The sequence below is a fragment of the Spodoptera frugiperda genome, chromosome 2, assembly GCF_023101765.2.
Source record: "Spodoptera frugiperda isolate SF20-4 chromosome 2, AGI-APGP_CSIRO_Sfru_2.0, whole genome shotgun sequence".
Lineage (NCBI taxonomy): Eukaryota > Metazoa > Arthropoda > Insecta > Lepidoptera > Noctuidae > Spodoptera > Spodoptera frugiperda.
The window spans coordinates 7,821,570-7,847,919 of NC_064213.1; the positions used below are offsets into that span (position 1 = coordinate 7,821,570).

A 26,350-nucleotide genomic window follows, 5' to 3' on the forward strand; every position below is an offset into this window, starting at 1 on the left:
AAATAAATGTTTATAAGTTTCAAGACTTCGGTTGTAATTCAACTGAAAACTTTACATCCGTATTCATCTAAATATATAAACTTTTCGAAAATAAACCCATATTGTTTATACTGTAAAAGTATAACGTTCTCCATATAGCGAGTGATGTCATTATGCTTGTTTTCAACATGAGCGAGTTGCAATCCGCTTTATTTTCCAGTCGAATCATGTAAATCATATTTCACTTCATAACAACAATTCCGTACGTCGCGACGCTAAAAGGGATTCGTTTAACTTAAACTCATCAAAAATTAACAACGAAAATTCGACATACAGATATTTCTATCTATACACAAAATAAAGCGGATTTTGTACTTAATAAAAGACTTTTTGTTTTATTATCGTACCGCGGCTCGGGTCGAAATTGTTGGTACAAAAGGGGAATATTATATGCTGCGATACATTCGCTAATCGGATTAAAATAAGTATTTCCATGTAGGTTATATTATTTTTGGCATATATTCTGTGGAAATCGATTTATTATTATGTACCTATTAGAACATTCAGATGATATTTCGGTTACTATGTTGTACTTACGTTGATAGATATGGTGTGCGGAGGACACGAGCGATGCTGCGTCAGTGTCGTAAGCATCTAATGTGGGCGGAGCTCCTTCAGCCGTAGAGTCTGATAGATTCCCACCACACACTGAGGTGGCACCACCATCGCTGCTGCCTAGTACCACAGATAGACCATTTTCAGTAAAAACTATTACATGTTTCAATCCTTAACATAATGATCAGACGTTTACGTCTGTTAAGTGAAAAAGTTTGTTCCTCCAAATCAAAGGACATTCAAGATATTTCCTAAATCTATTTTTGATATTGGTCAAAGTCAGAATGTTCTGAAACACTTTTGAATATTGCTAATCTTTATCATGATGTAAATGTGCCTACTAACCACCATTTTTTTTCTGTATCTTACCTCTAACACCGGAATCAGCACTGCAGCTGCCTCTATCTCCGATCAATCCCGACGGTCCTCCCAACATCATCGGGGGCCCCATACCGAGTGACGCAACACTCTCGCCCTCAGACAGACATCCTGCGGCTTGCAACTGTCTCCTGGCCTATATATACAAATGGGTACATTGCTGTTAAATTGTTTAGGAAGATTAAATATTGTGTGTAGTGTTGAAAGGAAAAACATTAGAGATACAAGATACAATATTTTCAAAAACATTTTTGAAATACTATTACTAAATCTCATTAAACGATACGAGGGATAATTATTATAAGTCGAACTATAAGCAAGAGCGGTGAAGTCTCGGTACGCATACGTGTAAAATACACAACCGTTTTCATCAATGCGTGAAACTTTTTCGCATGGAAAAACAGAAAATAACCACTTCACATGACGATCCTCGTAAAAATAATCCGGGCATCATATTTCACAGTTAACACGGAAACTTACATCGGACACATATGTACGCTCGAAGCAAACATAGCATCCCAAACACGATTATAGTTATACCTCCATCGCAACACCCTTTTAATGCTTCAATTAATTTCGATTGGGGCTTTAATTTGGACAGGATTTGTCCGCTTGAATGGGACATCCCGTTGCGAGCCCGCATCAACGTAATGGTATCGAATGTTCCGCGGTCACAGGTTAATATCCGGATTATGCGTAACGGAAAATTGTATAATAACAACTGACTTATAGCACTAAGTCGGGGAAACAGTTGCGTTTAATTTTCCCTGCAATTTAAATCAGAGGGAGCAATTTGAAATGGTAATTAACACGAGTGATGGATGGTCTCGCTCCGAGCGCACATCACGCCACCTATTCATCATAGCAGTGAGCTGTCGATAAAAGTTTATTTATTATTGGTCGAAACACTTCATCACTGAAATTGTTCGTCAAAAACAATTTTGTTTAATATTGTGAATTCGGTTTCGAATGGAAAGGTTTCATTTAGTGGATCTCGTGAATTTGTATTGATAATTTCACAGTAGATTAAAGGGAATGGAATTAAATAGGCAATTAAGTGTAGTGATTATTGTCAATGAATGAAATAATATATTCGGTATATAAATTATAATAATTGATATTTCGGTTAATTCAGCTAAGTCCATATCCTATAATAGCCTATTTTGTAAAATATTGTTAATGGTTTACCTCAAAGAGTTGTTCTCGAGCGTGTCTCAGTTGTGTGTCCCGAGCACTGAGTGCGGCCGCTAGTTGTAGGGAGCGCTCGGCCTCATCCCGAGCATGGCGCAGTAACGCGGCTCGCTCCCGCTCACGCTCAGCCCGCTCCGCTCCTAGAGCTGATGAAGCTCCACCCCGCGAACGCATCTATACACCCATATTTTATCTTTCAAATATAATACACAAAAGTTTACAAGAAGTTGCAAGTGAAGCCATAAATAAATTACATAAAATAATAAGTAATTCTTAGTTAAGAAATGTTGGGAAAGTACATTAAGAACATAGTTAGACCTGATGCGTTCCTGAAGACTGTATTAAAGTCAAGAAGTTCATGAATAATTATTCAAAGTTAGTACTTAATAAAAAGAGCAAGGCTAGCAGACTCATCGTAGCTGAGAACAATGTAGGATAATAACTTGAGATATGCGAGCATTCACCGAGAAGTTTCTGTATGTGTAAAATTGTATGAGCTCGGAAACAAGTAGGGAAGTTCTGTATGACCTAGATCGTATCCGAGCGTAACGAGCCTTGCAAACGTGGCTAGATCAAAAGATATGGCATAATAAATTAAGTGACCACAATGTTGGCTACACACAGTAATGACTACGTTAATGATACTGAAATATTTTGTAACAAAAGGCCGACCCCATTAACTTTTTTCATTTTGGGACCCTGCGTAAGTAACAAATTCTTTTACGTGACAACGCATTTCCCTCGCTTCATCTAACAACATTGTGTATTACTTATTATACGAATATTCGCGTTTCATGATACACAAATTGCTTTTCACCTGTTCATAGTTTCTTATGAAGTCTCGGAGCTCTTTCTCTTTGTCTTCGAGAGTGGCGTAGAGTTGTTTCATTTGGTTTAGTAAATCAAATTTCTCAGCTTTCAACCTCTTTTTGTCTGCTTTCAAAGCTGAAACAAAATGTATAAACTTTATACAAAGTCCATTATGAAGTAAATTTAGATTTACGAAACATACGGTATAAGATCATAAATTAGATATTTAGGTAAGTGAGATAAACAATTTCATTTTGAAATACTCGGGTAGGGATCTCATGTTTGCGGGCTTGTAAGCGACAAGCTTGTATGTAGAGAAGTTGTACAAGCAATGCATGTCTCAATCCCGAGTGGTTCAGAACTCTTTGAGCAAGCAGCTCGCTTTGGGGGCCTACGTCCTTTGTCGCTCGCTCTCTATGCAGATCCCCTCAACTCGGACATTTGTACGCTTCCAACGTTTGATAGGAAAATAAAACGCATCCCAGATTGATCTACATTTTACCGTTTCTGCAAAGCGTGCAGAGATCTGTCGAATCGTTTTATAAAACTTTGAAAGTTTAAAAAGTGGAATTTGGTTACGGGTACAGATTTGGCCAGATCTTTGTCACTCATAAACTTTTGAAATTTGCTTTGCTGTTTTTGATAACTAACGTTACAATAATTAAATACTTGAAGTCATTGTTTGCCACATACGTAGATAACACAAAAATGCACCTACATTTAATAATCAGGTACCGAATAAAAGATTTTTGTTAAATAACCGATTAGTAAGATCTGCTACTACAATTACTTTTATGACATTTAGTAACCGACAGTACTTAAAGTTTAAACAATAGTGTTAAAATTATTTAGGTAGAATCATAGCATACTATCGACAGGTACTCTGTATCAGAAGACTTTTACTTTACAGTAGGGATAGTAATAGAGTTGTATACTACTACTTAGTTTATGGATTGATGTGGTTTGTGCGTAGGAAGGCAACAGGCCCTGATTGTGGTTTCATCGATCACGTGGAACAGTTGGGTACATAAGGCAAACATATTAGATGTGCCTTTGTAAGTACTTACCACAAGTCAAACAGGAGCCTTGTTCTCCCTGTTCTTGTGTTTGTGTTTATATAATTATTTTATGTACAAAATATTACTTTGGGCATGGTTATTCAATTTTTTTCCAAATATTTCGTTAAGCGCTCTAGCGAAGTGAACCGTGGCTGCTGTGAGTGACAAATAAATGACGAACATAACACGAAATATGCTTAAAATACTGGCTGTTATAGAAAGTTACTTGACACATATAAAAATAAACTTCAGCACATGTGTGATAATGAAACAAGTTTTGTGACGAGACCCCACCACATCCGAAGTAGGTATACGGCTTATTTGCTTGATTCAGTCACTGAACGTGACTTCATTATTTCGTTCTTGTCTTCGACCGACCTCGAATAAAGACGAAATAGGTTCCACCGAGGTAAACGGTAGTCTAACTTGGCCAAACATTTGCCATTATAATTGAACAATTTAGTTCAATCTTAGTCACGAAATTACAATAACCTAATTGGCTACACTGATTCGATGTAGTTTTAAAAATGTGATCTAATGACTTGACATCACGATTATTTTCTCCAAAGTGAAATGAAATACCCACAAAAACTATGGATTCTTAAGTAAAGGAGATTATAGATGACAGAATATCATAATAGTATGAAACAAAGTGATTGTACCACCTGCAGTCATGCAACTACTGCATAAATTTTAACTTAAAAATATCAGAATTTAAAAACTTTTATACCCATTATAGAACCGTAGCTTCCAAGGGCTAAAGATGATTGGACTGGCGACCTAGTTATCTGTTTTATGGCGTACGTAAAATTAGGCCAATGGATATTGAACACTGTGGCGTATGTAATAAAATGAATAATATCCATAACTGCTTCGCAACTTAGATAAATTGGAAAAGTGGTTGATTATAACGTTTAAAACTTTCAAATGACTCATTTAATGCTTTAAATTGGAATAGTTTGTCTGCAAATTTTAATAAAGACTGACTTTTAACACCGTCATGGCACGAAATTAGATAGTTTTATTCAACTAAGTGATAAATGATAGCAGAAGCTGATTATGACTCTTTCTTACGAGGTTTAAATTTGCTGATCTGTGTCTGATCTGGTCACTAGGATAGTCGTAGTTCTCGTAGGGTAGTCAGAGATGATCAGAAAGTCTCACGTCGTGTCTTGAATATCGGAATGAAGTGGTACAGTTTTTTACATCTGTCGAGTAGTTATATAAGTTGAGCATAAAACAAATGTTCACATAAAACAAAAATAAATAAATTGGTACAAAATTTTATGCCCAAACTTCGAGGAGAATGTGACTTCAAGCTCGTTGAACAAACACAATTATTCAACTATTTATGTTAGCATGTTTAATGTATACAATCTGCCAAAACATGCCGGGGGCGCGTTTCTGACAACTTTCGTCAGTGTAATGACATTAGTGGAAATGTCAGTCGAAGTTAGAGAAGCACACCCTTACAGGGACGTGACCCGCTTACTGATTTGGGTCTGTAAGGCAGTGTACCTTGCGAGATATTATGAGCATAGTTTATCAAAATGTCGGCTTCCTCACGCTTCTCCCGTATCGGGCCGCACTCAACAAATTGCCCACTTTTGCGGGATCGAATCGGATTATTGAGATAAAGTCAGTGTAGGTGGAAGTTCTCTGTATATTCGGATAGAAAATGGTCTATTTAAAGCAGTTTAAACATCACGTGTAAGTATTATTTAGAATGTTGTCACATCGACATCATAATAAAAGAAAACAGACACTTGATCATACTAAGCGCATCAAAGTTTTAACAACCAAACATTTTCCCCGAAAATCAACAATAAAAATTTAACACAATTTATCTTCGTTATAACTTCACACTTTTAATATTCGTAATGACTTTTTAATGTATTCGAATGTCGACATAACAATAAATTCGATATCTAACTTCGCTTTAGTACTGGTATTAATGTGTTTTACAAACTAATGCCATAAAAATATAATGGCTAGTGTAATGTCACCATTAATTTCTTTGGCAAAGTAATACTCGACATAAAGCCGACCATTACGTTTTTGGGTAAGATCTACTTTGATATATATTATGTTTAGAAATGTTCTCTGTAGGATAATGGGACATAGCTGGACAAAACACATGTGTCGCCGTAACTTGTGTGTACATTGCCTATTTGTAAAGATAATACAAGTTTTTGCGAAAACTAGGATTACCTAACATGATTATGTTCAGTTTCTATGGGACTGACTTTTTGGTGGGGAAAATCATCAAATGGCTTTTCCCACCTTGGGCCTGGCGAGAGGTAATGTCAGAATATTAGTGACTAAAAACTATCGCTTCTTATTCCTGCTTTTCGTGCCGTTGGCGCGGTAAACCCGCTATGTAGTCTGCAGCTTCGGATTGGAAAATAGTCTAATTGCGGATTTGGCCTAACTTGTGACAAAAGTAACGAAGAGTATATGATTGATAAACGACTTACGAAAGGATTTTATAATGGATTCATGTATTTAATAACAGCTATCGTCGAAAAATAACCTAATTGACAACATTATAAATAAGAAATCCTATTTTGAGTACAATTGGCGCACACATTGATACATTATATGAACATGTTTTAAGTATTCATGTTTTCATCTAGAAGCGTGTTCAGGAAGTTAGATAAGTGTGCCAGGATCCTGGCACTAACAGGCGTTAGCTTCTGCCCCCGTGGGGAAATACGTGGCATAATGCGCATTATAAATATTCCAGGCAAATGTACCTATATTAGGTTCGAGATTAATAGGTAACTTACAAGTATTATTATTAAATAGGCATTCATAATGTTACGTATTGATAGACATAATTATTAGTGGATTAAAAAAATATTAATGTCAGTCGATTACGTCAAATAATATTCTATCGTTTAATACTTTTTACAAAATGAAAACGTTGTGAGGAAACCTGGGCTTATAATATCCGACTATAAATTTGAAATCGTCAACCCGCATTGAGCAAGCGTTATGATTAATACTCATATACTTCTCCGTATGACAAGAGACCTTCGGTCAGCAGTGGGCACTTATAGGCTGTTGATATTGATGATGAATATAGAAGATGACAAATATATTCTACTTTATCGTCTCTTAATTTAATTCAATTTTAAAACAGTGATAACTTACAGTTAACAGCTTCTCTAGCGAGCAGCAGTTCTTTCTCCAGTTGTTGCGGGTCTAGTTGCGGTGCGTCCTGTGTGTCGGACTTGGCTCGCTCCAGCAGTGCGCTGCCGGCCTCTCCTCGCTCGGCCGCAGCCACCAGCAAGCGGCGGACTCGAGTCAGCTCGGCCTTAACAAACGTAAATATTGTATCTTTATATATAGCTACTAGAATGACAGATGAAAAAGTTCAGATTAAACTAGTAAACACGTGTTAAACTGAAGTTGTCTTTCGTTGTGTGAATGAGGTTACCGAAGGCCTAATTATCCCCCTTCTCAATCTTCCCGATCCCCAATTTCCCAACAACCCTTAAACTCCTAACCCTCAAAAGGCCGGCAACGGACTTGTAACTTCTCTGGTGTGTGGGGTATCCATGGGCGTCGATTGCATACCATCAGGTGATCCGCCTGCTCGTTTAGCGGCTTATACCATAAAAAAGTACTTGAATACAATACCTACATTTGTACCACAATCACATCTAAACCTTATTATAGGATTAAGACTAAGTTTTATTATAGTTTTCAAATTCAACACTCAACACAGTAAAACTTAAAGATAGGTACTCGAAGTGGGTCCTGAATCAATATCATGAAATAGTTACGTATGAACCTAATGGAGTTCCCAAAGGGCTTTCGAGACAGTAATAAACCCCGTATCTTACATAACATCAACCTAAGTCCGGCCGAGTGGAAAAAGGTTAAGTAAAAAATTGATCCTTGAACGCTGCGGGAATCACTAATGACAGTTTATCGGAGAATTACACCTTTATGACCATCTATTCCACTATTTTTGTAATTTAGTTTTATGGGAACATCGCCCATTTAGGGCCTGGGAACTATTATAGTGTAAATAAAAAAGAACGCTGAAGTAGCGGAACTTTATTTTTACTTTTTCTTACCTAATGTTGGAGTTGGAGACAAAATTGAGCCTACATTTTTGTATTTCAGAGGTTTTTCAGGTTTCTAAACCACGCCTAATGAAGTGGTTATGTGTAAAAGTGGTAATTGGTCCTACTTAAACCACATAACAGGGAGAAAAGGAAAATCTTCCCAAGAAATAAAAAAAATATAAAGACTTCATAAAAACAGGAACCAATAAAGATTAAACCGAAAGTAATCATGAGCATAAAATAAATTCTAGGGATAAACCAAATTGATCGGCAAATACTAAGCCGATACCCCAAAATGGTTCTTATAAGCCTATTATTACTGTACCTGTAATCTTTCATTTTCCATCCGGAGTCTCCTGGCTACCTGTGCGGCGGTGAGCATCCCAGGGGACGCTGGGACCTCCTCCTGCCGCGACCGATCCGAACGACCGCCCGGGGAAGCCGCATCTGTACCATCAATAACACCATTTGACTAAACGATACATTTGCGCTCACCAGAATTACCTAATTCATTCATCAACAAGAACATTTCATCATACGATTAATGACTATAGTTTTTGTCCTCTAGTTGACAGAATTTACGACCAAACATTTGGTTTTTACCGTCACACAACGTCAAAAGTAATTACCAAAATGACATCCCTATTCAAAATGATTTCGTGCCTTTTATGAGAAATATATTGCTTCACGCGGATTTACGGCTGAACGCGAGTTAATTAACGCCTGATTGTGTGTATACTGACTTATTAATTACTACGAAACTTTTGTACTACCTCTATGGATATACAACAAATCTTTCTATACTACAACTTTAGGCAATCATATCTAAGCAAACAAAGGTAAGTTAAGCAGTCACTTTTTTATTTTGCGTCAACTCGTCTTATTAATTCGATCCTCGTTTAGTTCATGTTTATAGGTGTACTTTCATAAAGTTGAATCCTTGTTTAGCGTTCAAGGGCTCACGTTGTAACCCTCATTATTAGCTGTCGTACTATAATATGAAAAGTTTTGTAAAGTACGGTGCCACCGCACTCATATAAATGGAATTGGTTATGGCGACGTAAACGTTGTAATAACGCGAAAGTTCCTCGAGTCACGAAAGCCGCGACTCTGGCCGGTCCAGACAAATCGATTGCTCGCATGTAACACGCGTCACGGCACGCCGGCAGGTGTGCGCGACGCCTGCTTTATTGTGCCATCGCTCTCAAAGTGACGTATTGACTTCGGGAAAATAACGCTTTCCCCACACCGAGTAATTATTCTCTACCAGTCAACCTCTAATTCCAGGGAACAAATGGAGTGAGTACGCGCTCGAGATCTACTGTCTCACATTAATAAGCGTACGAGTCCCGCACTCGGATGCGAGAGGGAAAAGAAATAATAAACTGTAAGATTAGTAGCAAATGGAGCTGTGGCAAATTGGTCGCCGAGCGCCGGCTCTATCGTGAACAAATACAGACAGATTGCAAATAAATTATGCTTGGATGCACATTGTCCTATGATCCTATTATCCTGCTAGCTCTGATAAGTCAATAGGGTGAAGCATTGCACAATTGTCTCAGGGAACAATTGTTACGGATGAATTCACAAGATGTTCTAGATGCCGTCTGAGTAGTAGAAGTAAGTGGCTATTGTAACTGTAACAGCATTACTAAAGGAAATTCAAGCAGAAAGACTGAAATAGTTACTTAAAAAACAGCTTACTAATTAAAGCACTGAGAAAGGAATTAAATGACAAATTGCAACATCAGGCGGAAAGTTTCTTTCTGGCGGAGTTGGCTAGCTGTGCAGTGTGCAGTTAGTCGGCAAATGAGCTTATTCCCCAAGGCTGCGCGCTCATTAGCAGCGAGGATATTCTGCAGAGAACGGCCCGCACAATATATGGATGTTTTACCAACACATAGTTCGTGTCACCTCCTTAGTTGCGATGATGAAAATATTAATTTAGTTGCACTTGTGCTTACTAACTCTTAACAAATTGACTCAAACGAAAATTCATGGAAAAGCTTTTAGAGACTTGAAGTACAAACGTAACGTAGTTGTAGTGTTTTATATTTATTAAAGCAAAGAGCGCGGCGTCCAATAAATTTTGTGTGGGAGTTTTAAATTTCCAGCTTAACTCGGTGTTTCAAATACAGCCGCAAAGGTCCATAACTAAATTCAAGTGTCACTTGTTTACTCAACGAATACGAAACATTTTCCTAAACTGCGATGGCGGAGTCTGCATACTATGCAGTATTATAAAGTAAAGAGCCTATAATTGTATTCAGCGTGTGTTGCTTCAGACAGAGTTCAACGACGCTCGTAATATTCTCAGCTTGTAGCCGCACCTATGAAGAATTTCAAACTTACTCTAACTTCATCAACAAAACAAACATGCCGTCTCGACTAGTTACGAACTATTATCTCTTGGATTACAGACTCTTAAGACAAACTCTAGCCGCCAAGTTTACCTTATCCTCAGTCCGCCTTGTTTTATTTCATAAATAATTGGGACGAATGTAGATAGATAAAAGTAAATTCGTTGTCGCTTTGTTTATATTTGGTAGACCGAACTAACCGGGCTTACAATGTTTGGATAGCGAGTGACAATATGACAAACATAACTTCGGAAATGTTTAACGATAAACTACGTGACCTAGATTCCAAAAAAGATGTTCAAATAAATATAAACAAGATAATTACGTTGAAATTGTAATTAATATGGCGTCTTACCTCCTTCAAGTGTCGCAGTAATGTCAGCTCGTGGTTCGGGACCGTCGCTACTCCTGCCTGGTGACGTAGCATCAGGCAGAGGGACCTCTTCCTCTGAACTGTCGGCGGGATCCAGAATATTCCTCTCGCTGGTATGACTGTTGCCTCCATTGCCTATTTCCGCGTAAGTTCCACTGTCGCTGCCATTTTGTGTGGACCATTTCACCGGGGACTCTAGCTTGCCATTCGCCTGGTTTTCTTTATTGTCATCGTCTATAAAAAGAACATGAAGATAGCTATCTCATGATTGAAAATACACAGTTTTGATTTTTATATAATTCCAATATGTAGCAAATAAAGATTAATATAAGGGAAGGGATTTACTCAATATACTTCGCAGATGTGAGCCTTTCGTGTTTGACACGACATCCGGGTAATTTAGATATCTTTTTTGCTGATTGAATGTGATTGAAGCAAATTGCAATTTGGAGAATTCTTTTATAAGCGTAATAAGAGATTCAACATCACTATAGCACAAATGTAACATCTCAAAATTAAACTCTTCCTGGCCTTTGTTACCTTGGTAGATGTTTGACATGAACAAAATCAAAATAGGAAAATCCAGTAGATTTTTCCCATACAATTTTCGTTATATATATAAACATTCTATAGGAAAAGATTGATTGTTGCCAGTACTTATGAAACCATCTAGTTTTCATTAGTCTGCGTTCTTTTCACGTTGAGCGCTAACCCTTCGTACAGTTGACAGGGATCGTAGGGTTGTGAGTTGGGTGAGCACATGTTGATTAAGTGCGAAGCTGGGTATAGTCTTACGATAAAATAATGGCACCACATCTTACCTATGAAGGGATTGTCCTTCCCGTTTCTAATAGACAGTCTGGTGTTCCTATTGATGGTGCCTTCCTTGTCGACGCTGAGCCCACCGTTGCGTTTATCCAGGGTGCCGATGAGCAAGCGTCGCTCGGGCGGTACTGGCCGGTCTAGCTCGGGCCGCTCGAGCGCTGAGCTGGCTGGCGTGATCAGCGGGTCAGCCGGCTCCGGCTCGGCGTCCGCGTCCACCCGGGCGCCCACCGATACTTGCTCGTCGACCATTTTGCGGAGTTTCGCCTGTTTATGCACCATACGGTAACTACTCTGCTTTTATAAGCATGAGAAGTGTTTCATTCAGAAAGTATTTATATATTGTATTTAATCTTATGGTATTCTAATAAATACAGTAACAATGATAATGATAATACAAAAGATACTATTCTATACACACAAAACACTACCTAGTTATGAACTTCCCCGCTACCCATGTAGTATACGTATATTTGTGAACATGTAGGCCATACTCGATTGCTCCAGGTTGAGCACTACAGAACAATCTACGTGCCTATCAATCGTGTGGCTAATTTGTTAAATTAATTAATTGATGTGTGCCTCAATCATCCACCATTTATATTCTCACCACAAACGATGTGTTGGTATGTCATTATGCAGGTGTGCTGGCTTTCAACCTCAATAATGAATGGGTTATAAATTCCCAGTAATCCAGTTTATTTATCAACACAGTTTGAGAACAACAGCGATATATTTTGGCCATCCGACGACGCTATATCTGTAGCTATTAATCTGAGCAGACCCCTCTTGCTTAGTTAATTCACCTGCTACCGTTTGATGTAATGGTCGTTTAAGTCTGCTCGTCGTACCGTGCGCCCGTGGGGGTGCGATCATACCAACGTCACGCGTCCATTAGTGATAATACGTATATTTTATGACAATAGAGTAAAGTGAGAAATAGAGTTATGACAATAAAGTATACTAACATAGTAAAATGAAACTACCAACAGTTAAACTGAGAACTATTAGGTTGGGTAACGTCATTCCTATTCGTAAAAGCCCAATCACAAATAGCTATTTGTAACCATAAACTTTTATTATCCAGCATGCGATATGTTTAGCTACTTAGTTTCATTCAATTTACTACACAAATAGGTCGCGTGTGTAGACACGTCGCGCGGCGGGTTATTGTGCACGCTAGCCACATGTCATGTAGCAGGATGTTGTCAAGAGTTTCCCGTTAAACGGTCTAACAATGGGTTGTCGAAGTGTGGCGTGCGCTAATCGTGCATGCGCTCGTCCTCACCTGGGCGTCGCCTAGTATGCGGCGCACTAGCGCCATCAGGCCGCCGTGGCAGGCGCTGTCATGCTACCCTCCCCCTCCGCGCTGCCTCATTGTCTCCGCGTGACACCTGCCACACGCTCGTTACACTTCCTATTCACCACTAAACTTTCAATACAAATTGAAACTATTCCACTTTCCAGAGCGCCCCCTTTGTCTCAGCACTCCACTGACAGTCCGGAATGAGGACGTCGCGTCCCAGGAATTATCTGAAACAAACATATTTCATTGTTAACTTCATGATACAGCAGCCGCACTTGTTACACTTTGAATTAACTTGCTCGTGTTCATAAATGTATTGTTGTTAGGTTTATAGTGTGTTCCAAACTGTCATCCAACTAAGCAGTTACCTACTTATAAAATAGTATTATCAATTATATTAAAATTCTGTGTAATTGAAACAATTTACTTCCTTTTAATAATTCTATCAGTATTTTTCTACAGTCTGAGCTGAAGTTTGTATAAAAGGAAAAAACATTTTCTCTGCGGAAATCTTTTGAATCATCATGCGAACTAATTACAACGTCCACCAAGAAAAATACTAAAAGGGCTCTTAATTGCCTGCTAAGTACGAACCCTACTAAAGTTCCGTCAAAATACTTGTGAAACTCATTATTCAGGTCGACGCCGGCGTCTCCTGTGGTACTAACGGCCCTCGTCTTTGACGTCAGCTTCTGATTCTTTTTGTCAATGGCTCCTCACACCACCCACGCTGCAGGCACAAAAAGGAAAGGATTGCTGTTCACTGAAATATAGTCGACAGAGCGAAAATTGTCGGTGCCACAATAAAAAGCTTTTGTTTATTGAGCACTGAAACAGCTGTTCGCGTTGTTACAGGCAACTGACGCAATTACACAAACACGATACACCAATGCAAACATGAAACATTTTTTTCATGTAAGTAATGGAGCCTGCTATGCAAATTTGAGGAACTGTGTTTTATTTTTTCATTTAGCAGTTTTAAGCTGATGAATATAGTCCGAGCAAACGCTTTAAGGCGGTAATTTGCGAAGTGCGGCTCGTTGAGCCCGCCCGCTTCAGTTATTGGCCGCAAAATTGATTAAAATTCCAGCTGCGTAAGGGAGTCTCATCTACTTTTTTATTAGATTGCGCTCACTGAAGACTGTTTTAGTAACTTTCTATTCGTGTTTGACCATTTGATTTCGCCGAGTAATCAGATCGTGCTGCTCTAAGTCGACGATTCATGGGGTGAGATTGAACCGCTCTGTGATGGAAATAAACATCGTAAAGTACCGCCCGCCGCATGTATTTTTTTATGTTTTAATTTAGTACGAATAAAAGCGTACCTGAGTGCTTTCTTTAATGAACATTTTAGATTTACTGGGAGCTGTAACTGTGTACAGCTTTTCGTTTATTATTTACTTTGAGGCAGGTAAAACATTGTCTTAATTAAATGCTAGGTACATTTTGTTTTAAATTAAATACATATTGTTTATGTTAAAAGAGACAAATTACATTTTCTATTAAATAGATTAACTAATTTGGATATAATATTTTATTTGTGTTTCTTAGAAAAAATTTACCCAGACCTGGTATATTTAAAAGAAAGATTACCCATTTAGTTTATCAATTTACTGAGGCAGTATTGAAAATAGATAAAATAGATACAATAAATTTGAAACCACACATCGTAAATTAACCCACAGGCCATTGTTTAAACGATCGGATGTTTCTCTAATTTAAATCAATATATACCTGGCATTTAATTTAGATTTAGCATCCCCCATTCTCAGAAGGGTCGTCACGTCACGAGTGCAGTATTCATCAAAGTAATTGCGCTGTTTCATTAAAAGTCCCGGCACATCTTTCAAGATTTGCATAAAAAGGTCTCCAGGCCGCTCTAGAAGCCTCCCCCGACTTAACATTAAACCAATTTTTAAATGTCACTTCTAAAAAATGTCACGTTTGAAGAGAACTGTTCGTAAACGGTGAGTTGAAAGGAGAATTTCTATTGACCTTTTACGAATAAATTACATGTCTGTAGTTAGTGGCAATTGTGTTTGGGAGGTAACAACTTTACAAACTAAATTGGAATGTTTATTGGAAACGTTTTAATTACTTTTGAGTAAGGTTTTAAATTGTAATAATGGAAAGAGTGCTTCATTCAGTAAATGTTAACTAACTATCGTCTCTTTATGATTTGGATTCACTATTTTTTTATGCCACGGTAACATGGAATAATACCAGTAAAAGTTTTCATAGTAAACGCACAGAACATTCCAATTAGTTCACATTTACACCAAGGGACAATAGCCACATACACACAACTGCCTATATAAGTCAGTTCTCTAAACCAAAACAGATGTTATGTTTAATTTGATAAACAACACACTCGACGAAAACAATTCACGAGAGGATGCGGGCTTTGGCACAAAGAACTGGGAGATACAAAAGTTCTCTATAACATGATACATATGTACTTATGTATGTATGTATGTTGTACGTGCTCCTACGAAAACAAGTAATCCAATGTACAAAACTTTGTTCTGCGGTTCGCTGTTCATTTGTTAATGTTTTCTGAATATCTTAATTAAAATTATTTTATAAAGGGGATCTTTGTTTGAATTGAAAGTTATATGGTATTGTTCATAAGTAGGTATGTAGTGCAAAGGTTTTATTCGTTACTGCTATTGGTAGTTTTGCAATAAGTTTGACTATGAGCCGTATAGAGTCATTTAATGGTTACTTAACCTAGTCCTTAGCAATTTTTCTCGATATAAAATCGTTACTAAGGATAAGTAATCATTAAATATCTCTGAGTGTCTGTCTGTGAGTGTGTAACGCGAATTTTATGTAATAGTTTCTTAATATATGTAATACAAAAACGTATCACTTTACTTTTGAAAAAAAAAACTATTTTAGTTTTAGGTATAATACTTTCTTGTATTCAACGAATACATAATTTGTATGTTGTTAAATATAGTTGAAACCACAAAACCAAATTACTTACACGAAAAATACGACTACAATATTAATTCATTCCCCCGTTCAAATTGCTACATCATGTGGTAGAATATAGCAGTAGCTAGATTGCAAAGAGTAATACAAAATTGTTTTCCAAGCTCGGAGCTCAAGCCACGAAATAGACGTATTCTGAACCGCTGGGCTCGGGCGCGTATTCTGCCTCTAACCGTTATTCAACCTAAACTCCACAGCCAAGCTATAATTCAACAGAGTGGAGCACTGAGCCTCGTTATTACAACCTTTGAATACTTCATATTTTAATTAAAACGGAGTCAGAGAGGTTTTGTTTCTATACTCATATGCAAACAACTTTTTTTTTTTTTTTTGAGATTACTGATACGTGATTACTTTGGAACGTTGTTTTTTCGGTATATTGTTTCGACAGCATTTAATTTTAGGTTATTTTATTATGTGGCTTATGTTGTTTTTTTGGTTAAGTGGTAGAAGTTACCTACATGGTATTGGAAAATATATTGTTTACGTGGTTACCTACATAGTATTAAAAATACTTATTGTTTACTTACATGTAAATGAATAATTGCGTGATTTTTCCGCCATAGTACAAAAAAAAAGAAACCATAGACAATTTTTTTTTATTTCTACTCGATACAGCTTTTAGTAAAGAGGTTCTATTTAATCAGTTTTTGTAATAGTATTATGGTAGAATATCATTAATCACAATGATTAGAAATTTAATAATCCTGTAGGGGCAAAGTGAGCAAATAAATTGAATTTATGAAAATTGTCTACTTTTATCATAAAAGCAGGCGACTCGAGCACAGGTGACGGGAATCATCCAAAATGGCGGGGATCGCACTGAGACTATATTTACGGCGAAACTTATACGAAGAGCCTCCAACTGTTCCATTATAATAGACCCATAAATAGTTAAAGTTTAAATCTGAACACTAATCCCGCTTTGTAGCATCATCGTATCTAATATTGTTGAATTATTATTTTCATATTTTACTTCAACTTATAGCTAAACCTTTTTGGTCACTTGAAAAAAGTTGCTGGCCGTTTGTGCCAAAAAAAAACAAGGAAGCCATTTGTAATAAAAAAAAATGTATTTATTTTTAATTATTTAATGTCATTCATAATATTTTTTCGTTGCATGCCTGCCAGGTTTATAAAGTATAAAAAAAATCTTTTTAGATTTTTTAATTTATATTTTCTTAAAAAGTTGTTATCTTAATTAAGGTTAATTTCAATAATTAAAAATTATCGTCAAGAAATTATGTAGTAATATTAATAGTTGACTGACAGAAGGACAAAGATACTGTCATTTATCGTGAAAAAAAAGGAAGAAACCATTTGTAATAAAAAAAAAACAATTTGTTTCTTTTTCAGTAAATTTAATGTCATTCATATTTTTCTTTCCGATTTCAACCTGCCAGATTAAGTTGTATAAATAATTATTAACATTAATTTATTCAAGAAAATATTTTAATTTAACATTATTCCTGTCTAATAATATTTTGTTTCAACATCCCACTGGTGTCAATTACATTTCGTGAATTAATTACCCGCACCTCAAATTACAGGGTGTTCGATATAGAAATTTCTGAAAAAAATATAAAACCATAAATCTTTATTTTTTTAAATATTTTTTTTTTGTAAGTATGGTTGTTAAATGTGTACACACGTACCAAAAATAATATTAATAAATATTTCATTATTAAACCCCTTATCAAAGAACAATTTTATGAGACAAGTATCCGTGATATGGACCCATGTACTTATTTCAGGATTACTACATAGTTGATTACATACATAATTACAGTATCAATTAACAAAATTTATTCCCCCTTCAAAATAAAAGCTTTGTAACATAATTCACTTAATAATAAGAACATTACCGGTTAATCTAAAGGTGCTCACCGCGAATAGAACAACATTATGTACAGGCAGGCCATTCAATCCAAAATTTCGGCCGCATAAACCTTTAAAGGCTCGTCCCAATTACGCGCGAACCGCCCCAAGGCTTCGTCCAACAAAGCGAATAGCATTAAACAACCCATTAATAATATAATATAGTTATATATTAAATAAACTGTTTAGTAAGTTTATAGGCTGTTCTATATTCATATTGTGGAAATGGCACGCTATGAGCCAACCGCCTCTATTGTTTTCTGTAATGAAGATATGTGAATAGCGTGCAATGTCAGAATACTAATGCCTTGGCAGACATAAGACAAGCTGGTCACATAAACAATAAAAGAAAATAATTATAATTTGCGCTGTAGTATGCGCGTCCTTCTGTCCGGAGAAATGAAGAAATGAAGCAGCGTCTTTATTTACTCATTCCTCTCCCTCTTTATTTAATAGAGAAAATTGTCTTCATAGAAATTATGTTCTTCAAAAGACTTTAATTACTTTTATGCAGAAAAAAGTATGAAGGCTATAAAATTATTTAAAGAATTTATTTATGGAATAACAGAAAGGAAAAACATTTTTTTTAACGTGCTTTTAAAAAGGATTCACTGAAGACGAACAATATGCGTTGCTTTAAATACCTCTCACGGCAGTTTTATTTTCTTTTACATAATAAAAATAAAAAATCTCTTTGATTTGTTCTACAGATTCACTATTTTAACGTGTTCTGTAACTCTTATTTTGTCAAAGCACACTACTTTGTTAACTAATCATTCAATATCTTATCGACCACATTTCAACATATCAACAGAAGCTCCCAGCTAATCACTTAAAACTTTCGTAGCTACATTTGCGAGACACTCCGGGAACGTAGTGCTAAGCTAGAGAAATCCAAAGTCACCAACTTAATCCGTTCGGCCGGTCGCTAACCAGGCGTATCTCGTGTAGAATTGGTTGGCGAGACCCATCTCCTATGTGCAGACCTGACCGCGACAGACGTACTTCGAATACATTTACTTATACCTCCTAAGACTCCTAACAGCCTGGTACCTACATTTGGTTGCTTGTTCCATTAAACTGATGTTCAAATTGTACAAGTAGTTTAATGGACAAGCTGGTGTAATTTGAGTGTGCTGTTCCAATTTATGATGTCCTAGTACCGTGGCGATAATTTGTGAAGCAAAGTAGAGTAATATTCTGTTCTCTTTATTGTACTAATTAAGTACGTAACGTGACTAATGAAGAACATGGAGTATTTGTTTTCTACACACGTATCGTTAGCGTAAATATATTTGATTCAAGAAATGAAACTATAAGAAAGATCACGAATGTATTAAGATTAATAAGTATATATTATACGGGACCATTCAGCAATTAAAGGCCTCATTTGACACTGACAAGGAATTAATTTGTCATTCTTTCTCAATTTCTAAATCTAAAAACAAAAGAATCCTGTAAGTCGTTACAAGTTTCTCTTTAACCGCTTCATATCAAAGAATTCAATATATAAAACCACTAACAAAATATGCCTAAACAAAATAATATCACTGAGCAAAATCCCATATGTTTTGAACATTGAATAAACTATAACTCCTCGTGGGAGCAACAAAACTCGGCTTAGGTGTCTGTAGCTCCCGCGCGAGTTGTAAACTACGATTCTAGTACCTATCTAGTATCTATACTGGGGTACATGAGTTGGTTACCTACTATTAATATAAATCTAACTAACGTGAACTAGCTTGCATGAAACGGTCGCCATGATCGTGTCCTCGTTATAAACTTACATGCTGTGTGATGGCGGCTGAGTAGAATACATTATTTGTTACTACCCCTGCTCTTCACGTGGGTATGACAGTCTGCACAGAGATCCGGGCAGCAACACTCTCTCCGATAAACCTTAAACTACGATCTCCAATCCGCTTGACAAGTATAAAGATTATTTCAAACCATTTTATGAAGAAATGATCCATAGTCTGATTAATAGACTGTTGAAATATTATAAAATAAAATTGTAACGTCCAATATACCTCGTTTTACACGAGTGGAATTTAAAATGTATGTACAATTTTATCCGATTACGAGCAGATTAATGACAGAAATTAAAATCAATCCGAACTCATTATTTATTCTGTAATGAAGTTCATTATACGTATTTTCCGTTATTTAAATAAATATATTTTAATATACAATCAATGTTATTTAATGGTGTATACATATGTATTTCGTAATTATTTTGAGTGTAAAAGATAAAGAGTAATTAAAATAGTCGTTCGGTTATCATATAAAAAAAAAAATAGTTCCAGTTTCCATACGATAATTGCTGTCATAACTATTTCACAGAGCTTAGGATTAAATACAAAAAAAGATTGAAAATAAAAATAATCCATGGAATTCTAAATTGGAATACAAACTTCATCTGAAAACGTCCTGTGGTTATACAAGCCTGGGTAAAAATGTTCTCGTTTTAATCGACTAGCACGCTCGAAGCGCATCTAGTTTTTTTCCAGTAAGCGATACGAGCTTATGTTTTGTCGCACTCGTATCTAACCAAACGTAAAGTCTATAATAAAAAATATTTGATTGATATTGCGTATTTCATGTAAATCCTATTTTTTGTAGGTATTTGGTTGATTTTTGAAATTACTAATTAATCTCTTGTCTGTTGGTATATGAGACAATAGAAAACACATTGTTTCTAGCGTAGATCTACGTTACAATACTACGTGTTAAAATCAAATAAACCTATTTTATTTTTACACCACGTAGGACAAAAGTGATCATATTTTAGTTTCTAAAAATAAAAACTGCTACGGACTTTCATTCCCCATAATGAAAACTTTCAATTTATTAAGAAACTTGAAGGTTGAATTATAAATGGCTGCAGGTACACGAAAAATAACTTAGTTGACAGTTTGACGCAAGAATTTACAAAGTGTGCCGGCGTGGTTGCGCGCCGTAATAATGCGCGGTTCGGTGCCGTCAGCGGGAAAAGTTGGTGCAAGTTCCCTTAGGAGCCGACGTCGACAGCAGTCGCAGTATGAAGTTCCGTTCCACACAAACTCACTAACTAGATAGGGGCTTGTCTCCAACTCCTTCCTAGTTAATTATAAATAAATATCACGGAATTCGTGGCTCCCACTTGATTTGCTGAACAAACTGTCTATGTCAACTATCGGAATTCGAGTTAGCTCAAGCAGATCTCCGAGTATCTGAGGATATTGTTACAGCAAACTATGCGTCGCGAGCGTAGTTTATTGATAGATGTCTCGGTAAGTGGCGGGTTTGAGGTATTTAATTGTTGGAACTCCAAATACCTGTATTACGTAATAACGTGGCAGTTATTGTTTAGGTAAATATTGGATCTAAGAACTAGCATTAAATATTGTACCTACTATTCAAATTATATCTATCTCATCGATTGAATGAGAGCGCAGAAATTCGATACTAGGTATTTAGACTTGCATTTCGATAATATTGAAGCATTTTCGATACAAATCTCTCAGATAACAGACCAATATTGAAATCTAGACTGAAAACTAGATCAAAGCTGAAATAACTATTTGAATTCTCGTCCCTCTCCAATAAAACAATAGGTAGGTATGTTTTACAATCAAATTCAAGTTGTTGAAAAGTACGTAAGTAAAGTCTTATTTTAGGAAAAGGGTAAACAGAATTAGAGTGTTTGCCCTTTAGAAACTCTAGGCCCGACTCCAGACTGACAAGAAGACAGGTACAAAAATTACCCTTAGACAGACAGAAGCACTTTGTACCCATCCTTACATAAAGAGCCTCACTAACGCATTATGTTATATAATTTACCTTTAATATTAGTTGTAAGAGTTGAAATAAATAAACAAATCATTTGAAACACTTAACATCACTATCACTCTACATAGTATAAAACAAAGTCGCTTTTTCTGTCCCTATTTCCCTTTGTAATCTTAAATCTTTAAAACTACGCAACGGATTTTATGTTTTTTAATAGATAGAGTGATTTAAGTGCATAATACACCACCATTGACCCAGCGAAGCTGTGGCGGGTCGCTAGTTTCTATATGTATGTATAATGCATGCATAATATATCACCATTGCACGCCCACGATCGCTAGTTTGTAATAATTTCATTAACAGTGACAGCCTCATAAAACAGACAAGTATTCAGTTTTACTCAAAATACTAGGCACATAACATTTCACGGTGTTTGACGTCATACAGAAAGATAATATTTATATTACAGAACACAACAGAGGGTGGTAATACGTATGAACGAAAAGATAGCATGTCGACACGTGTTGGGCATGTACATACATAAATTAATACCCAATCTCCGGACCTTTTATTATGAGAAGCATGTGTTTTGCAACATTACTGTAGAGTTGAAATGAGAGGAGTATGGCGGTAATGGGTATAATACCATCCCTTTATACTTAGACGCTTGAAACACCAAGCTGTTTTGCGAGTATGGGAATAATGATGGCTTATTCAATGATCTTTATGAGATGTTGTTATCGAGGTAAGTAAAAAACGAGTACTCATTATGTTTGCCGAGTGATTTCACTGTTTATTCTTTAGTCTTTGACGACAAAATATTTTATTCACAAAATTAATTATTATGTTATCGGCTTAACTATTTGACGAGGAACTCCACTAGTTTAGCGTCGTATATCGCGGAATGCTGCTCATGAATATCACTTCTATAGCATGGCTGGAAACTAGTCGAGTTCCTCGTCAAACTGTTACGTGAGTAAACCGATAACATAATAATTAATTTAGTATGTCTCACGAAAGTTTTAATAAAATTAATTTTATTAACTTTTGACCTCTAACTTAGGATTTGTTTGCTTCTTTGGTTTTTGACCGTTTATGTTGCTTAGTGAAGTGTGAGTGTGATAACAATTTTGTGTTAAATATTAAATAAACTCATCCCCCACCACTTAACTTAAGTACTAATAACATAACCCTTAAAAAGTAATGTACTAAACACACCCCGTTTTTGCCAAAAATAGGCACATATGTTCCTCTTTACTTATGCCTTATGTGTTATGATATAAGAATGAACTCTCAAAGAAAGTATTCTAGAATAAAACTTGCATGGTATTACCCAATACTAAAATAGTATTTATAAAAAGGAAACCTTCATTACAGTTAATTTATACAATAAATACGCAATTACACAAACTATGAAGCACATTAACAAACATTTCACATTCGACAGCACGGCATCATTATTCAAGGCACCCTTTAATAAGGCTCGGGGCACACAAGCATGCAAATGAGCCCTCTTATGAGCGAATAACTGTAATATAATCGGTTCTACATACCTACCTGTTGGTTCATCCTCGTGTAATTGAAATGTCAGGTGGATCTCGTAATAACCCAATAAACTCGCGCGTGATCATATCAGCCGTGGCCTTGTGTACCCCCGGCCTATTTTAATTTATACGACAATTTTAGTTTAATCCACGTGTGTTGATATTTCATTTTTGTAGAGGATTTTTTTTTGTATATTCAAAGCTAATTAAGTTTGGATAATAAAATGGAACAGCTACTAAAGCATCAACTATTTTATCGTATCCTTAGTATTCGAGTCGAGAAACTTCAACATTTATTTTCTCAGTTAAGTTCCTTAATAAAGGAGCACTTTCATTTAAACTGTCTGTTTATTTCATCGCGAGAATAACTTAAAAATTACTTACTTTTATAACTTCCTACACGTCGTATAAGAATTTTAATATCCGCGAACGTGAATGCTTGAGACAGCACCCACCTTAAATATATCTTAGTCCTTATTTTTGAAGAATCATCTTAAAACTAATATTAAATCCGCCATAAGTTGTTTAAGTACAAGTTTATATAAAACAGCGCTTAATTTAGCTGCACAAAGCGAGTATACTGGAGTAGATGAAGATGTTAATTTCCTATGCAAACGTCGCTGAAAGCGCTTTGAGCTCAGGTGCTTGACGCAGATATTGCAGTGGCCGTCCGTCGTGGCAACACAATTATACTCGTACCAACGTTTATTGTCTATCAAAACGATGTTGTTTTTCATTACGGAGAGCTTACTTTAAGAATTTAGTTGTTATAAAGTATTTTTGTTACTATGTACAAGGTTGTCCTTTAACGTTTTAACACTATCATATTCATTAGCAACACGTTTATGTAGGTTTGAGTTTAAAGACGTTAATTTGTGCTATGATTTAGTAAACAAAGAAACGACCTGAAATGCACTATGTAGCAACAACAATAATTCATGCAAGAAAAGACTGGTGACTGTTAATTACGCGAAAGAGGTATGTTAGATTTTAAGCAATTTGCGTTCCATAGTCTTTGCCTAACCTCATGGGAGTGCATTATGTACGTATCTATGCATGTAAAATTTTTGGTGTGTATCGTTTGAATTTGCACTCAAAAGTATTGTCTTTTTGTCACCTTAAGCATTATAATGATTAACACTGTTTGCTATAAATCATCTGCAACTTACATACGTTTCATATTTAATTATTAAATTGCTTCATAATTGGTATGAAAAACTCAATCTGTTTTATTTACTCAAGGTAAATTACAGTCTTAATCAATCTTGAAATTACGAGGGTCCAATTAATAACTTCATTTTCGTATTTATTTTAACCCAAAAGCATTATTAAGGGAATATTAAGCAAGTTTGAGTTATTTTATTACTAACCTAGTTAATGATTCTATTTTGACGTCATCATTAAGGCGTTTAAAATTCAATTATTTATTCCTTTGTTGAAAAGCATTTTGTTAATGGAAAGTCATAGTAAATAATGATTTGAATATTTTCAATTAATCTTTTTTTTATAATTCACTGATATATTTATAATTCTAAAGTTTCTCCGATATAACCGCTACATTTTGGAACCATCCAAAGGACATAATGTAATATATTTATACAGAAATAGTAACATTATGAAAACTAAAGGTCTGTACGTCATACATTACCCAAATTCACTCACTAACGAATGATTACGTTTGTTCTACAAAACAAATATTGTTGAAAATAAAATAAATAAAGATGAAGCTCAAAGGCTTTTTAGATTTCATGAAAAATCCTTTTCTCTTACACCGGAGTTTATAAAATAAATTGCGTTCGTCTAAATATTTAATCCTTAAACAAAATTAAGGTTCGCCTCTAAATAAAACATTGCTGTTTAACTTATTTTGTAACCTTTAACATTATCGCAAATGCTTTTGGATAATCCCAAATCTCTTTTTTACGTGGGTAGCCCTAAGGACGTGGTCGGTAACATTGAACATAATACCCTGTTATTAGCTTGAGCTAGCTACGTTATGACCCGAAGCTGCGGACTACTTAGCGGGTTTACCAGGACTCCGGCTCGAAAAGCAGGAGAAGGAACGGGGTGGTTTTTAGTCAGTAAGAGTCTGAAACTTCCTCTCGGCTCGTCCAAGCCGGGAGAAGTCATTGGACGACATTCCCTCCTCAAAAACCACATTATTACATTATTATATATGTCCCTACTCATACTCTTTCCGTGGGTGTCATTCGATAAACACACACTTATTAACTTTTAACTACAATTGCGAAAAATTTATTAAGTCGTAGTAGTAGTAGTATAATATTATGCAAAACTACTTCTTAAGATAATTTAATTTAATTTACAAACGGTGGAGGAAAATATTTTGAGGAAACCTAGGCTTATAATTTTCAATTATAACTTTTAAACTGTTGGTATTAGATTTAGATTAGATTTCAGCTATGATCGTCCCACTGCAGGGCAAAGGCCTCCCTATCCTCCTTCCACTCCTCTCTGTTTAAAGCTTTTTGCGGCTGTTGGTATTACGTATGGTAATTAACGCTCAAACCTTCTTCATGCGAGGAGATGCCTTAGGTCAGAATTGTCCACTGTTATTGATGTGAAACCACTTCACAATTATGACGTCATACTGTCCAGAAATATATGAAACAAAATAAATATTTGATGCTATCCAAAAATATCTAAATTGGAAACGATTTTCCCTATAGAGTTTTTATACCAAATGGTTGTGATTGAAGTAATGACTCTGTGCGAAGGAAAGGTGACATGGTAATTGTGATATCACAGTTTTATTTTATCGCTGTCGAGTAAATATAAGTGGGTCGTTAACCTACTCGAGTTTATTGATTCATGCTTTGACAAAGACGAAACTTTTTTATATTATTATAATACTTTTGTAGTAAATAGGTGAAAAAACTACGGTCAATCTGACCATTCAAAGGTTCTTTGATGTTGCTTTTGGTGAAAAGCCATTGTAGTATGTTATGAATAAGAATAGTATATAATAATTTACATTCTAGTTATTGTATTGCATTACAAAATCAACTATAGGTTTCTAGATCTGCTCTTATTTTTCCAAAAACAATGGTAGATTCTAAAGATTAATGTAAAGAATGACATTCCGTTTTCTTCAATATACTCGTATTAAACAGAAAATATAATCCCAAAATAGCATCATACTTATATGATGCTATTTTGCTAGCATAG

At 35.8% G+C, this 26,350-nt stretch overlaps 2 protein-coding genes across 10 annotated transcripts in view; one reads left to right on the forward strand and one right to left on the reverse strand.

The window, feature by feature from the left end:
• The window catches only part of LOC118269154 (acyl-CoA Delta-9 desaturase), a 204,108-nt gene that overhangs the window by 61,270 nt on the left and 116,488 nt on the right, over positions 1–26,350 (forward strand). The window lies entirely within an intron of this gene.
• LOC118269136 (kazrin) overlaps positions 1–26,350 on the reverse strand; it is a 117,616-nt gene that overhangs the window by 13,028 nt on the left and 78,238 nt on the right. For 8 of the 9 annotated variants that reach the window (XM_050698262.1, XM_035584066.2, XM_035584067.2 and 5 more), the window contains exons 2-10: positions 12,954–13,198; positions 11,665–11,932; positions 10,826–11,077; positions 8,436–8,557; positions 7,188–7,350; positions 2,981–3,108; positions 2,161–2,337; positions 964–1,108; positions 577–714 (exon numbers count right to left, since the gene is read on the reverse strand). In XM_050698262.1, coding sequence (XP_050554219.1) covers positions 577–714; positions 964–1,108; positions 2,161–2,337; positions 2,981–3,108; positions 7,188–7,350; positions 8,436–8,557; positions 10,826–11,077; positions 11,665–11,932; positions 12,954–12,989 — 1,429 coding nt within the window. In that variant the 5' untranslated portion in view covers positions 12,990–13,198. Of the gene's footprint in view, positions 1–576; positions 715–963; positions 1,109–2,160; positions 2,338–2,980; positions 3,109–7,187; positions 7,351–8,435; positions 8,558–10,825; positions 11,078–11,664; positions 11,933–12,953; positions 13,199–16,498; positions 16,543–26,350 lie in introns of those variants that run through there. The other variant, XM_035584065.2, reaches the window with a different exon arrangement.